The 11,774-nt window shown below is 38.8% G+C and overlaps 1 protein-coding gene across 2 annotated transcripts; it reads right to left on the reverse strand.

Moving 5' to 3' along the window:
• Positions 1–1,587: 1,587 nt before the first annotated feature.
• oat (ornithine aminotransferase) lies at positions 1,588–11,712 on the reverse strand. Of its 2 annotated transcripts, none has more exons than XM_044337075.1 (10): positions 11,533–11,712; positions 8,458–8,683; positions 8,084–8,308; positions 7,886–7,981; positions 7,425–7,552; positions 6,141–6,263; positions 4,181–4,309; positions 3,894–4,007; positions 3,482–3,626; positions 1,588–2,998 (listed from the first exon to the last, which is right to left on the reverse strand). In XM_044337075.1, the coding sequence occupies exons 1-10, from the start codon at positions 11,695–11,697 to the stop codon at positions 2,838–2,840; spliced, it is 1,512 nt and encodes a 503-aa protein (XP_044193010.1). In that variant the 5' UTR covers positions 11,698–11,712; the 3' UTR covers positions 1,588–2,837. The 2 variants fall into 2 exon arrangements, with proteins under 2 accessions (XP_044193010.1, XP_044193011.1); XM_044337076.1 differs by having other exon boundaries at positions 8,458–8,689; positions 11,533–11,617.
• Between the last annotated feature and the right edge of the window lie 62 nt (positions 11,713–11,774).

The raw sequence follows: 11,774 nt of genomic DNA on the forward strand, positions 1-11,774 counted from the left end.
TACACATACCAACATACAGTATCAGTGATGAAATCCTATGTTGACACCATATTTCAGACCTGTACTGCAGTATTAATTTTTGCTGCTGCTGTTTATGTGGTTGTGACGTAAGAAAAATTACAGATGGAGAAATGTATGCAGCAGGATTTGTGCTGCCTGAAGGTCAGCACTCAGGGGGCAGAGAGCCTTCGACTGTCTCGGTCAACTAGCTTAAGATTGTAGCCTCAATACGCGGTTCAGTCAGCCACTGAATAGCTTGTCTTATGGGTAAGACAAGTGTCAAATATGTAAAATCTCTGTCAGTGAAGGTCCCAGTGCACCACTGGTATGGAGGATTGTGAGACAGGCTGAAAGATGGATCATCTGGGTTGTGTCTTGTGGGTTTAGCGGTGTTATTCTAGGACTACAGTATATACCTACATTTTTGGTAAGTCTACATGCATCTGTAGTCTTCTGTTAGTATCTTATTTTCTTTTTTATTGCTGTTATTTTTAGCTTTGCATCCAGCACCTGCCCAACATTTGTCTGTATATGCTTGTTCAAGTGCCCACCAATCCTTTTCAGTTCAGAAAGGGCACAGCGCCATCTAGTGTTTGTGCTATCATCATTGCAAAATAATGGACTAAATTACTAAGTGCTTGACTTTTGATGACCATATGAGACATCTGTGCAAAACCTCTTTCTACCATCTCAAAAACATCTCTAAATTCCACTCCTCTCGAACTCTGTCAGATGCAGAGAAACTTGTCCATGCCTCTAATTCCCTCAAGACTGAACTACTGCAATGCACTCTCCACAGACATCCCTGGCAGGAGCATCCAGAAGCTCCAGTACATTCAGAAGAGCACTGCCAGGATCCTGATGAGAGTGTGAAAACATGAACACATGGCTCTCTGTCTCCTTCAAAAGACTTGACTACAAAGTCCTGCTACTCACATAGACACATCCAACAGACATGCACCTCTCTACCTACAGGAACTGATCACACCACAAACCTCCACCTGCACCCTCAGATCTGCCAACAGCTTGTTCCATGCCCCCAGTACTAAGCTCCGCACCATTAGGGATCGAGCCTTCTGCTTTTGGAAAAGCCTTCCAAACCATCTGAGGACAGCACAGACCATCGCCTCCAGAACCTCTAAAACCTTTTTATTCAGAGAGGCTTTTTCATCTTAACTAATGCTGTAGCAGATTCACCGCAGATGAAAAGTGCAGTACAAATTAAATGCATTGTTATTATTGTTAAGTGCATAACTCTACTATATACAGCATTTGACAGTGTGACACAGGATATCATCTGTATGCTGTGCTCTGTGTGGTAAATAATGACATCAAAGCAAAACACAAGCATCTCTTGCAACTTGCAGAGAGTTTAACCCCTTTAAATATGGAAGTCTGGTGTAAAAAGACCTATTTTGGGTTTTACTCAGTTATCATCCTCCATGTCCCAAGAAAAGTAAGTTTACAGACCTGTTCTACATCAGATAAGTTGCAGATTTTAATCAGCAATTATCTGAATAACTCGGTGAACCTGCATCCTCAAATTTCAAGTATGATGTGTTTGGTTCAGAAAAACAGCAAAACAGATAAGACTGCAATAATTTATTTAAAGAAAAATGTATTATGTAACAACTTAAAGATGATATCGCCTTTGAAAAGACAATATTTACATCGTTTTATTATAGATAAAACATTCATCAGAAAGTTCAATGAAACAAAGTACAGATACTGTAAATATCTAAAACCAAACAGCCTTTGCTACCAGTGTGAGTCCTCCCAACACTTGTTAATCCTTACACAGTGTGTTCTTGCAGAAATCATATATACCAAATTATTGAGTATAAAGAGCAAAAACTTATTTGTTCAGTTTCAACAGTTGCCAGAAAATATTTCTTCCACAGTAAAACATATAACCTGTGTAAAATGAAATCAGGCAGCTACAACAATAACATGTGGTCATATTTGTATTGGAAATTAAAGCCACTTAAACTTTTAGAATTGTCAGAAAGTGCAATTATGATTTTTTTTTTTAATTTTTTATAAAAACAATTTCAACACCTAAAACATCATATACATTTCAAGGCTTTTTAAGGATGTGCAGAAGCTCTGCTCTTGAAGTTTTAAAATACCCAGACTAGCTGGTGTGTAACAAGACTGGATCCACAAGGTTTATATTAGTAGGCATCAGTAGCTTGACAGACTAACTGCTGTCTATTAGAAATGTAGTTTGCAATCTATACGATACTCAGAAACTACGTTATATTGGATACTGTAGACAAGATTTCCATTCAGCAACTTGGATTTGTAACTTGTAGCACAGAACAATAGTACAATAGTCAGGTCAGATTTAACCGCATAATCAATTCAAATAAAGCCTTTGTAACTCCAGACTCCTTCATGCTTCACTGGTAAAACCACTTTTCCTTTTTGAAAATTAAAAAGGTTTCATTAAAGACAGCACATTCATTATTTACATCACTCATTACCACTGAAAACGTAAATTGACCACTCCAAAATTCATCTCAATAGATGAATTATGCAATAAAATGTACATACAAATTTAGAACACTTAAAATAAACCTCTATCTTTGCTGCAGTCTTTCCTGAGGCAGTCTAACACAACCTTTTCCTTTACAGCAGTTTTTCTGTACAAAATCGTCGGTCTAGCCTCACAGAAGCACTCTCCATACAGTCTCTGTATACTGTATTTCTACAGTAATGCCTCCACTTATGAAAGATTAAAAAAAAGTGATGTTTTAACAGGCCACAACTCCAGCTAATGTGGATTATCATTTGAAGGTTGTCTTTGTGTTGCTGAACAGTTGAATTGTTGTAGTTTAGAAGGACATGATGGTTTTCTGGATGATATCGACGCATTCGCGCAGCTCGTCCTCTTTGATGACGAGGGGAGGGGCCAAGCGGATGATGTCACCATGGGTGGGTTTGGCCAGCAGTCCATTGTCACGAAGACGCAAGCACACCTTCCAGGCATCGTAGTCTGGGGGGGGGTCATTTTAGTATAGGTCAGATTTTACTCTTCATTTGTCTTAAAAAGAGTCTTATCATATATGTAGAACAAGCAAATTATTGTGAAGAGGCCTTAAAAGGAAAAATACACTCTAAAACTAGTCTGTCCTTGAGCTTAATAGCACAGAGACAGACTTTAGTGATGTTATCTAGAAATAAAACCTCAGCTCCTGGGAAATGCTGTTCCAGTCACCGATTTAAATGTAAATGAACCCATTCTGTCTCAAAAATGACATCATGAATTTAAAAAGTAAGACGCCCTGTTTTCCAGCACAGGGACATTCAACTGAATTAACTGTCCGAAATATGATTTAAGATGGATTAATGTGAGCTTGGATTTATTTGGTATCCTGAGGAATGCACTTGGGTAAAATAAAAGTTGACCTAGATTGAAGCTTTTTAGTTTCAAAATAATGTTCACAAACAGGTCTGCCGTTTTAACGCAACACTGTACCTTTGGTCTCTTTGATGACGACTGCGTTGAGGAGGCCTTTCCCTCTGACTGTAGTCACAATGTCTTTTGGCAGTCTATTCAGCTCAGACCGCAGCAGCTGCCCCATCCTTTCAGCGTTCTCTGACAGCTTCTCCTCCTCCATCACCTGAAAATAAGAAGAGGGTTTTTTTGAATGTATGACACTGTTGATTAAAGTAACATGCATATTTTTCTTCTGATGTTAAATTATCTTTGTCGGTAGCTGTAAGATGCTTTAAAGTGGTTTAAACTTAATGACATGTTGCATATAAACTTAAAAGTTCTCTCAGTTTAATCAATTCAAACAGAGGCAAAAACAAGATAAAAGTAATGAGTTCTTAAAGGGTAGACAAACAAAAAAAAAAGATCATTGAAAGCCACTTCAAATACTGACCTGCAGTGCAGCGATAGCAACCCGACAGGCCACGGGGTTACCTCCATATGTGGATCCGTGTTCCCCAGGCTTAATTGTCAGCATTATCTCATCATCACACAGCACTGCAGATACCTGAGACACACAAATGACAGTTAAAACAGAAGGTCAAAGTTGCATAACTACTATGATCAATGCTCCAACACAACAAAAGTGGACAAAAGTCCATAAAGTTTGAGTCTTTGACTTCTGCAAAACAAATCCATAATGTGATATGACGAGAGAGCAGATTATAAAAAGGTGCTTACAGGGTAAACTCCTCCAGAAAGAGCCTTGCCGAGAATCACCACATCTGGACGCGCATTCTCGTGATCCACAGCCAGCCGCCGGCCGGTCCTTGCCAAACCTGTCTGCACCTCGTCAGCAATCCACAACACCTGGAAAAAAACACATTTTGCAATAGTATTCTCAAAATCCCTGAGACATATTGGTTTAACTACAGTCACCACCACATCCCAAAGTTTTTTTTATGACCTCTATATTCATAAATTTAAAAAGCAAACTCATAAAGCATTATTTTCACAGCCGTTGCAGGTGAGCCACTACACATTCAGGGGTTGTGCAATGTTGGACACGGCTGTACAAACTTAATCACTATTTCCTATGTAAACATAGTATTGCTCACAGTCTTGTTGGAGGAGAGATCTTCCAACAAGAAAATAAGTCTGACATTTTAAAAAAGAGGGTGTGACTTCTTAGTCAAACCAGTCTTGATGAAAACATGTGTAATTTACCAATGTTCTACATACAAGACCTGAACAACAGTTCACCACATATAGCATAAAAGACTGAATTAAACACATTTTCATATTCTCATAAACAGTGTATGCTTAAAGGTTAGCATGGAAGACTGGAGGTAAAAGTGATTGACTTAATTGCTTAAAAGCATTCTCTCTTTTTATAGCACAGATCATCTAGAATGCTTTTGTTACCCTTCATACTAAATAAGAATACTTGTATAACCTAGTAACATTAAAATATGTACTGTTTAGAGCCAAAAAAAGAGCCAAGCACATGTGGAATGTGCATTTGTACTCCAAGCAGCATGATAGAAGAACAATATGTTGTTTCTAGATTGATGTGTTGTACAGCAACACATCAATCACATTGTAATAGGAGTTTTAAGTTCAGTGTAGTCTCACTCCAACCTCTACCTCTCTCGCAACACAAAAAGCACACTATTTTTGTTTTACTGGAGCTTCAGTGTCAAACCTGAATGCCTGCTGGCTATTTGATGTCAACATTCATCTCCTTACACACAGAAAACAGCATGGAACAAATGTCAGACATAATCATTGAAGCAGTTGGTTAGTGGAAATGATGCTAAATATAATCTTTTATTGCTAATAAACAGTACCTCAGTTAGAGGATGACCAATATCTGTGTTTTCATGCAGTCAAAACATTCAGAGTCATTCATGATTAGGCTTGGGCGGTATCAAGGTATTACGGTAAACGAGGGTATTTAGAAATCCCAAAGGTATGATTTTCAATATCGTCAAAAATACAAAATACAGACGTTACTCTCTCTATTAAACTGATAGAGAGATGCTGTACTGAGGTGATGTGTTGTAGTGAACAGTACACACCACCAGAGGTCAGTCTCTACTGATGGAACAGGAAGCTGAGCTGAGACAGATGGCATCTAGTGAAAAAGAAAAACGCCTCCGTCCCTGTTTGGGAGTATTTGGGTTTTAGTCCTGAATACCACATATAACTTTATCTTGAGATGACTTCTTGTAACCACAAAAGCAGTTTATTACTCACATGATTTTATTTAACTGCCAGTCTGTCACCACCACCCACACATCATCTCCGTTCAGCCCACTGAAATGTTGGTATCTGCCCAACAAGTGTCAACAGGTCCTCCAACAAGAATCTGTTTAAGAACGGCACTTATTTCCTATCTATTCATTATTCTTTGGGTCGTAAGTATTTAAACCCAGCAAGACTTGTCTAAGTGGGCTAATTGCATATTAGACACACAGGATTTTAGGCTAGACAATGTCATACATGCTACAATAACTTCAATCACCAGCAGTTCAGCTTTTATGTTTTTTTTTTTCTTTTTGTTTTGTTTTTTTACACACATACCGCCATATACCGTACACCCTGGTGAAATGTCAGGAAGGTATGAAGGTATGAAAAAATAGATACCACTAAAGCCTATTCATGATATTTCTTACTTTATTTATTTATCAAGACTCACTTTGTACTTGGTGCAAAGTTCTCTGACTTTGGTCAGGTAGCCCTGGTCAGGCACCACCACACCAGCCTCCCCTTGGATGGGCTCCACCATGAATGCTGCAACATTTGGGTCTTGAAGGGCTTTCTGGATTAAAGAAGGAAAAAAAAGGATACTAGTCAGACATTTTTATCTGTGTCCAAGATAACCCTGCTGATAGATCCAAGCTACCTCGGTCAATCATTAGGTTCTTGTGTTTACACAGAAAAGCAGCAGTTTCCAAGATAACCCTACAGTATCAGCAGACATGCAACTGTAGCCAGCCATTCAAGCCTATGTTTACATAGAAAACAACTCAGCTAGTTTTGGAGGATGTTATGAAATACACACATTATTGAACTTAAGAACACAAAGTTAAAATATGGACAATCTTCAACCACATAGCTGATTAAAATGCAAAGTTCTAAAGCTGTAGCCTCTGTTACAGCTGATATATTTTTTGTTTGTCCTCCAGGTTAGTCTTGCCAGAAAAACCCCAGTAATAAAGTTAATCATGAATCTTGATGAGATCAAAACTAGCCTTGCCGCAGTGGTCGATGTTAGCGGTGTTACACAGCGTTGGTACATACACCGATTACAAAACTTGCCCACCGCCTATACTGTAGTTTTGGGCGGCAGTTTTATTTATTTCATTTTTGCCTATCAGCGCCCATGTTCATCAAATAAAAAAAACTCTAATTTGTTAAGTAACAAGTGTGTTATCAATACTTAGACGGATGACGGACGCTACAACTATAAACTGACAGTGTCTGCTCCGGGAGTGTCTGCAGCAGCAACAGAGTCGCAGCAAAAAGTAGCAGAGTGAGAAGAGGGGGAGATCGAGACTAAAAATATAATGTTAAAGATCAAAGTAAGCCCTCTGCGGATGAGCGTCATTGGCGAATATCTGCTTTTTTGTAAAATGTCCAGTGTAACCGCTAACACCAGTGTTGTTACAAGTTTATTAGTTGGTGGAAAAATTTCCTCACTGTGGCATCCCTAATCAAAACTAGTACCTGCAGCGCATTTATGTACATATGTTACATATAAAATAACCCAAACTAAGTCTACTGATGTAGTGACTGAAACATTAACTACTCCCTATAATTTTGACATTTTACAAGTCGCTCTGACAGCTGGTTTGGACTAAAGGTGAAGGAAGGCTGCTTGTCGTTATACTGCTCAGAAATGTACTGTCTCTCTACAACTGAAACAATATGAAAACAAAGAAGACAGTGTATTTCTTGAAGATAGAATCAAAAACTGTACCTCCAGTGCAGGAATGTCGTTGTATGGGACAAGCTCAAAGCCTGGCATGAAGGGACCAAAACCTTCATAACTACTGGGGTCAGTGGAGCTGGAGATGGCTGCCATGGTGCGGCCCCAGAAGTTACCCTCTAATCAACAAGAGTGAATGAGATACATTTGTCATATTGTTCTCAACAACATACAACATTGCAAAACCTGTGATTTATTGTCTAAGAAGAAAGACACTAAACTGGGGTTTGGCCCATTGGTCACTGTATCCTATAGCAGTAAAAGAGCATTGGTGTGCATGCAAGTTATTGAAATGTTTTGCAGAGGAGATGTTTTCTCACAGCTTGAGCTCCCAGACAGAATGATCCAATGAAATAAACATTAGTTTGGTGACAATTTTCTTGGGTAAGATGGCAAATGAAAAAACCTGATGTAGTTTTTTTTTTTTTTTACAACATACAAAGGATACTTACCTGCAAAAATGATTTTGGCTTTGTTTTTGGGAACGCCCTTTACATTGTAAGCCCACTTACGGGCAAGCTTGCAGGCAGTCTCCCCTCCTTCCACACCTTAATATGTCACAAACAAAAAAAAAAACATGTCAACAAATATATTCATGATAATAACTTCTGAAGATGTTTCATACAGTTTTCGTCAGGTGTTTTCCTTACCTGTATTCATGGGTAAAACTTTGTCATAACCAAACATCCTGGTGATGTACTCCTCATAGGCTCCCAGCACATCATTGTAGAAGGCTCTGGAAGTCAAGGTGAGTTTGGAGGCCTGGGCGGTCAGTGCAGCAATGATCTTGGGGTGACAGTGGCCCTGGTTCACTGCACTGTAAGCGCTCAGAAAGTCATAATACCGGTTGCCTTCCACGTCCCACATATAGATGCCTGGAGTAAAGACAGAAACCAAGTTCTTAGGAAGTGTTGGTGATAATTTAATGATGAGTGTTTTGCAACATTTTCCAAAAAATGCTGTGTAATGCATATCTGTTAACTGCAATATTATTTTTAGTAGTCATATGACACTCTGAACTCACCCTCCCCCCTCTCCAAGGCCACAGGCAGGGGATGGTAGTTGTGCGCTCCATACTTGTCCTCACGGGCATAGATTTCCTCTGAGGTGAGCGGGCGTTCGGCCCTCTGTTTGGAGGCGGCGGTGGAGGCGGGGCGTGTACCAGAGTGGACGCTGCGACGGAGGAGAGGGGCAGTACGACTCAGGCTGCGGCTGAGCTGGAGAATCATTCCTTTCATGGTGGTATGTTGCTACAATTATACAGCGAAGCACACACACACACACACACAAAAAGTCATTGTGATGGTATCAGTCAAGTTCCAAATTTATCATAATGTTTCTTAGTTCTGTGGTTTTACAAAACTGCCACAAGTGCTTAATAAGCTCTACATACAAAGAACCAAAGGAGAACCATAATGTAAACAAGCTTTTAGCTTTGTGTTTTTATGCTTGACCATTTTAAAATTGTATTTATACTGTGTGCTTTATTATTGTCAAATACATCTATCAAACAGAAATGAAAGACTTCTCAAAATAAGCTTATTATATAAAATACCTCTATTACCTATTAAAATACCCCCCCTTATACATTTAGACCTACTCAAATTTAAATTTTCTTACAGTGAAACGAAGAATTACTCAAATTAAGTTTAGTACAGCTCCAACAACAAGACAACAACAACTTATGTTATTTCATTTTGATTTAGGAGTTCTGTTTTTATACACTGCTGCAGCTCTTTGAAAGTGTTTTCCAGGACTCTGAAGTCTATTTTGTCTGTTTGTAATTTATATAAAAACTACTGTTTGTTTTGTCTGTTTTGTTATAACATTTGGTTTAACTTGTTTTACCTGACCACAAGATCTGCTATCTTACTCTTTCCTCCTTTCTTACAAGACCCTCAAGCCAAGGCAAATAACATATGAAAGACACAACAAGAAGGGGGAGTTAAAGCAACTATAGAACCAGCTTTTAAATAAATTTGTTAATCCTGTTCCTATGATTGACAGCAATACTGTTAGCCCAAGATACCACAATATAAGACAAAGAGGTACCCCTCAAAAAAACCTCACTGTAGCTACAATGGTCAGGCTTAATAAACTAGCACACTGCTATGTGAGATTCCACACGGCGTGCAGGCTTTACAGGTCTGCTGAACATCGCTTCCCTTTCACACCCAACACAATAGATGAACAGACCTTGGCTGGGTTTGGGTTAACAAAAGATAATCCCACAGCAGCATGGCAACTCATCTGTGATGTTCCAGACTTTTCTATTTGGTCGAGATCAAAATATGCTCACTATTGTAAGATCTTCTACTTAAGTACAATTTTGAGGTACTTGTACTTTACTTGAGTATTTCCATTTTATGCTACTTGATACTTCCACTCCACTATATTTCAGGGGGAAATATTGTACTTTCTACTCTACTATATTTATTTGACATCTTTAGTTACTTTTAAGATTAATATTCGACACAGTGGATAATAAAACAAGCTTTTAAAATACAACACATTGTTAAAGATGAAACCAGTGGTTTCCAACCTTTTTGGCTTTAGACGTTTTACAAACAGCAGTGTGTAATCGGGGTCACATTTAAGATGTCTATGAGTTGTTAACTGTTAACTTCTCACATGGTTTCATTTCAATAAATGTTCAAATGATCAAATATTTCACCAAAAATCAAAGATTAGAGAAAAATTCCAAAAAAATGAAAACAGATTTATGTATCAGAACTTTGTTGTTTCTTCTTTCCTCTCCCATTAATCATCTCATGACCCATCAGATTTATCTGGTGACCCTTTAGAGGGTTTTAGAGGGGTTTCTAGATTGGGAACCACTGGATTAAACTAGCTAACTGTATATTAAGTAGTTGAAACTAGCGCCACCTCCAGCAGCTACAACAGTAACACGCTGCTTACACAATGATGCTTCAGTATTAATAATCTAATGACGTCATATATAATAATATATCAGTCAGAGGGAAGAAATTAGTACTTTTACTTTAATTCTTTAAATACATTGTACTGCTAATACTTATGTACTAGGATTTTTCATGCATGACTTTTACTCATAATGGAGTATTTTAACATTGCTGTATTGGTACTTTTACAAAACAGGATACGAATACTTCTTCCACCACTTTTCATTGCTACCTTCTAAATGTTAAAATCCCTATAAAAAAAAGAATGTAACCTTCATTATGACATGGCGCAATCCCCACTGTGTGGCTGAAGGCTTTTGAGATGACTCACACTCTCTTTTACCCCTCCTTTTGGCACTTATGTTAGTTGGAGAGTTATCTGAGTTCTGACTAGATATACTGATGTAGGAGAATGAATACACCGTGTAACACATTTTTACTTGTTTTTTGTTCTTGAGTGGTAAGTGTTATTTCCTAATTGCTTATGCCTAAAAAGTATAGATAATAGCTGTTATTCCCTTCAAACTTTGTGACCTGGACAGTGATATCTTGAAATGTACCTATTTCCAATGGGAAAACAGGCCAATTTGCATAATTGAATTCACATTAAGTCAGAAAAAACAACATATGAATCATCTGATACAAGAGAGCTAGATAATCAGTACTTGGCTCGAGATAATCAATAACCTAGTTCAGTGAATAAACACAACCGACAAACAGACAGCACCTGGACTGGTTTACATCAAGGACAGGGTGGACCTGGGCCACTGACATGTCACTCATTGTCACCATTAAACCTGTTCCTGAGAGATGATAGGTTGGTGGGGAGCTGCCTCCACGGCACACCCCCCTCCAACTGCAGCCCAGAGCTAAATAAAGACCAAAAGTATGAGTTTCTATCAGGTGATACACACTGCCAAGCACCACCAACACATGGAAGTCTAAAACGGTGTAATTTACTGGTTAATTATGATACTACACTATCACCAGTATGGGCTTAACTCGTCATACCAACAGAATGTAATGCTTCGCTTCCTTTAGTTGCTAATACCCGCCGGCTAGCTTACATTAGCAGGTCCTTGCTGTCAGATTTTTTTTTTTAATATCCATCACCTACTTATCTCGCAAGCCTTATCGAAAAGGAGAGAAGACACAAATAAGGGAAAGTCGAACATTACCAAAAAGAAGTGAAGTGTAGTTAAAACCCTCTTGAAGCGCCGGTGATGGCTGTCCTGTTCGTTGCTTGAAGCGGAAGGTTCCCGGGAGGTATGCGATGTGTCTGGCAGGCAGGCAGGCGTGGCGGTTGGTTTCCTACGTGGTTGCGTCAGAGGACACGCCTCCATGTTGCAACTCTTTCAGTGATTGCAGGGCTCGTGTGTCTGAATCATCCCATCATCAGTAAACACTCATAAGTAAACAA

The sequence above is a fragment of the Thunnus albacares genome, chromosome 20, assembly GCF_914725855.1.
Source record: "Thunnus albacares chromosome 20, fThuAlb1.1, whole genome shotgun sequence".
Taxonomy (NCBI): Eukaryota; Metazoa; Chordata; class Actinopteri; order Scombriformes; family Scombridae; genus Thunnus; species Thunnus albacares.

Coding starts and splice junctions, on each gene's coding strand:
- oat (XM_044337075.1), bottom strand. CDS start 11,697: ATGGAGGCGTGTCCTCTGACGCAACCACGTAGGAAACCAACCGCCACG. Junction 6,264..7,424: donor ACGACATTCCTGCACTGGAG/GTACAGTTTTTG, acceptor TCTTTAATCCAG/AAAGCCCTTCAAGACCCAAA. Junction 4,310..6,140: donor AACTTTGCACCAAGTACAAA/GTGAGTCTTGAT, acceptor GTTTTTTTCCAG/GTGTTGTGGATTGCTGACGA.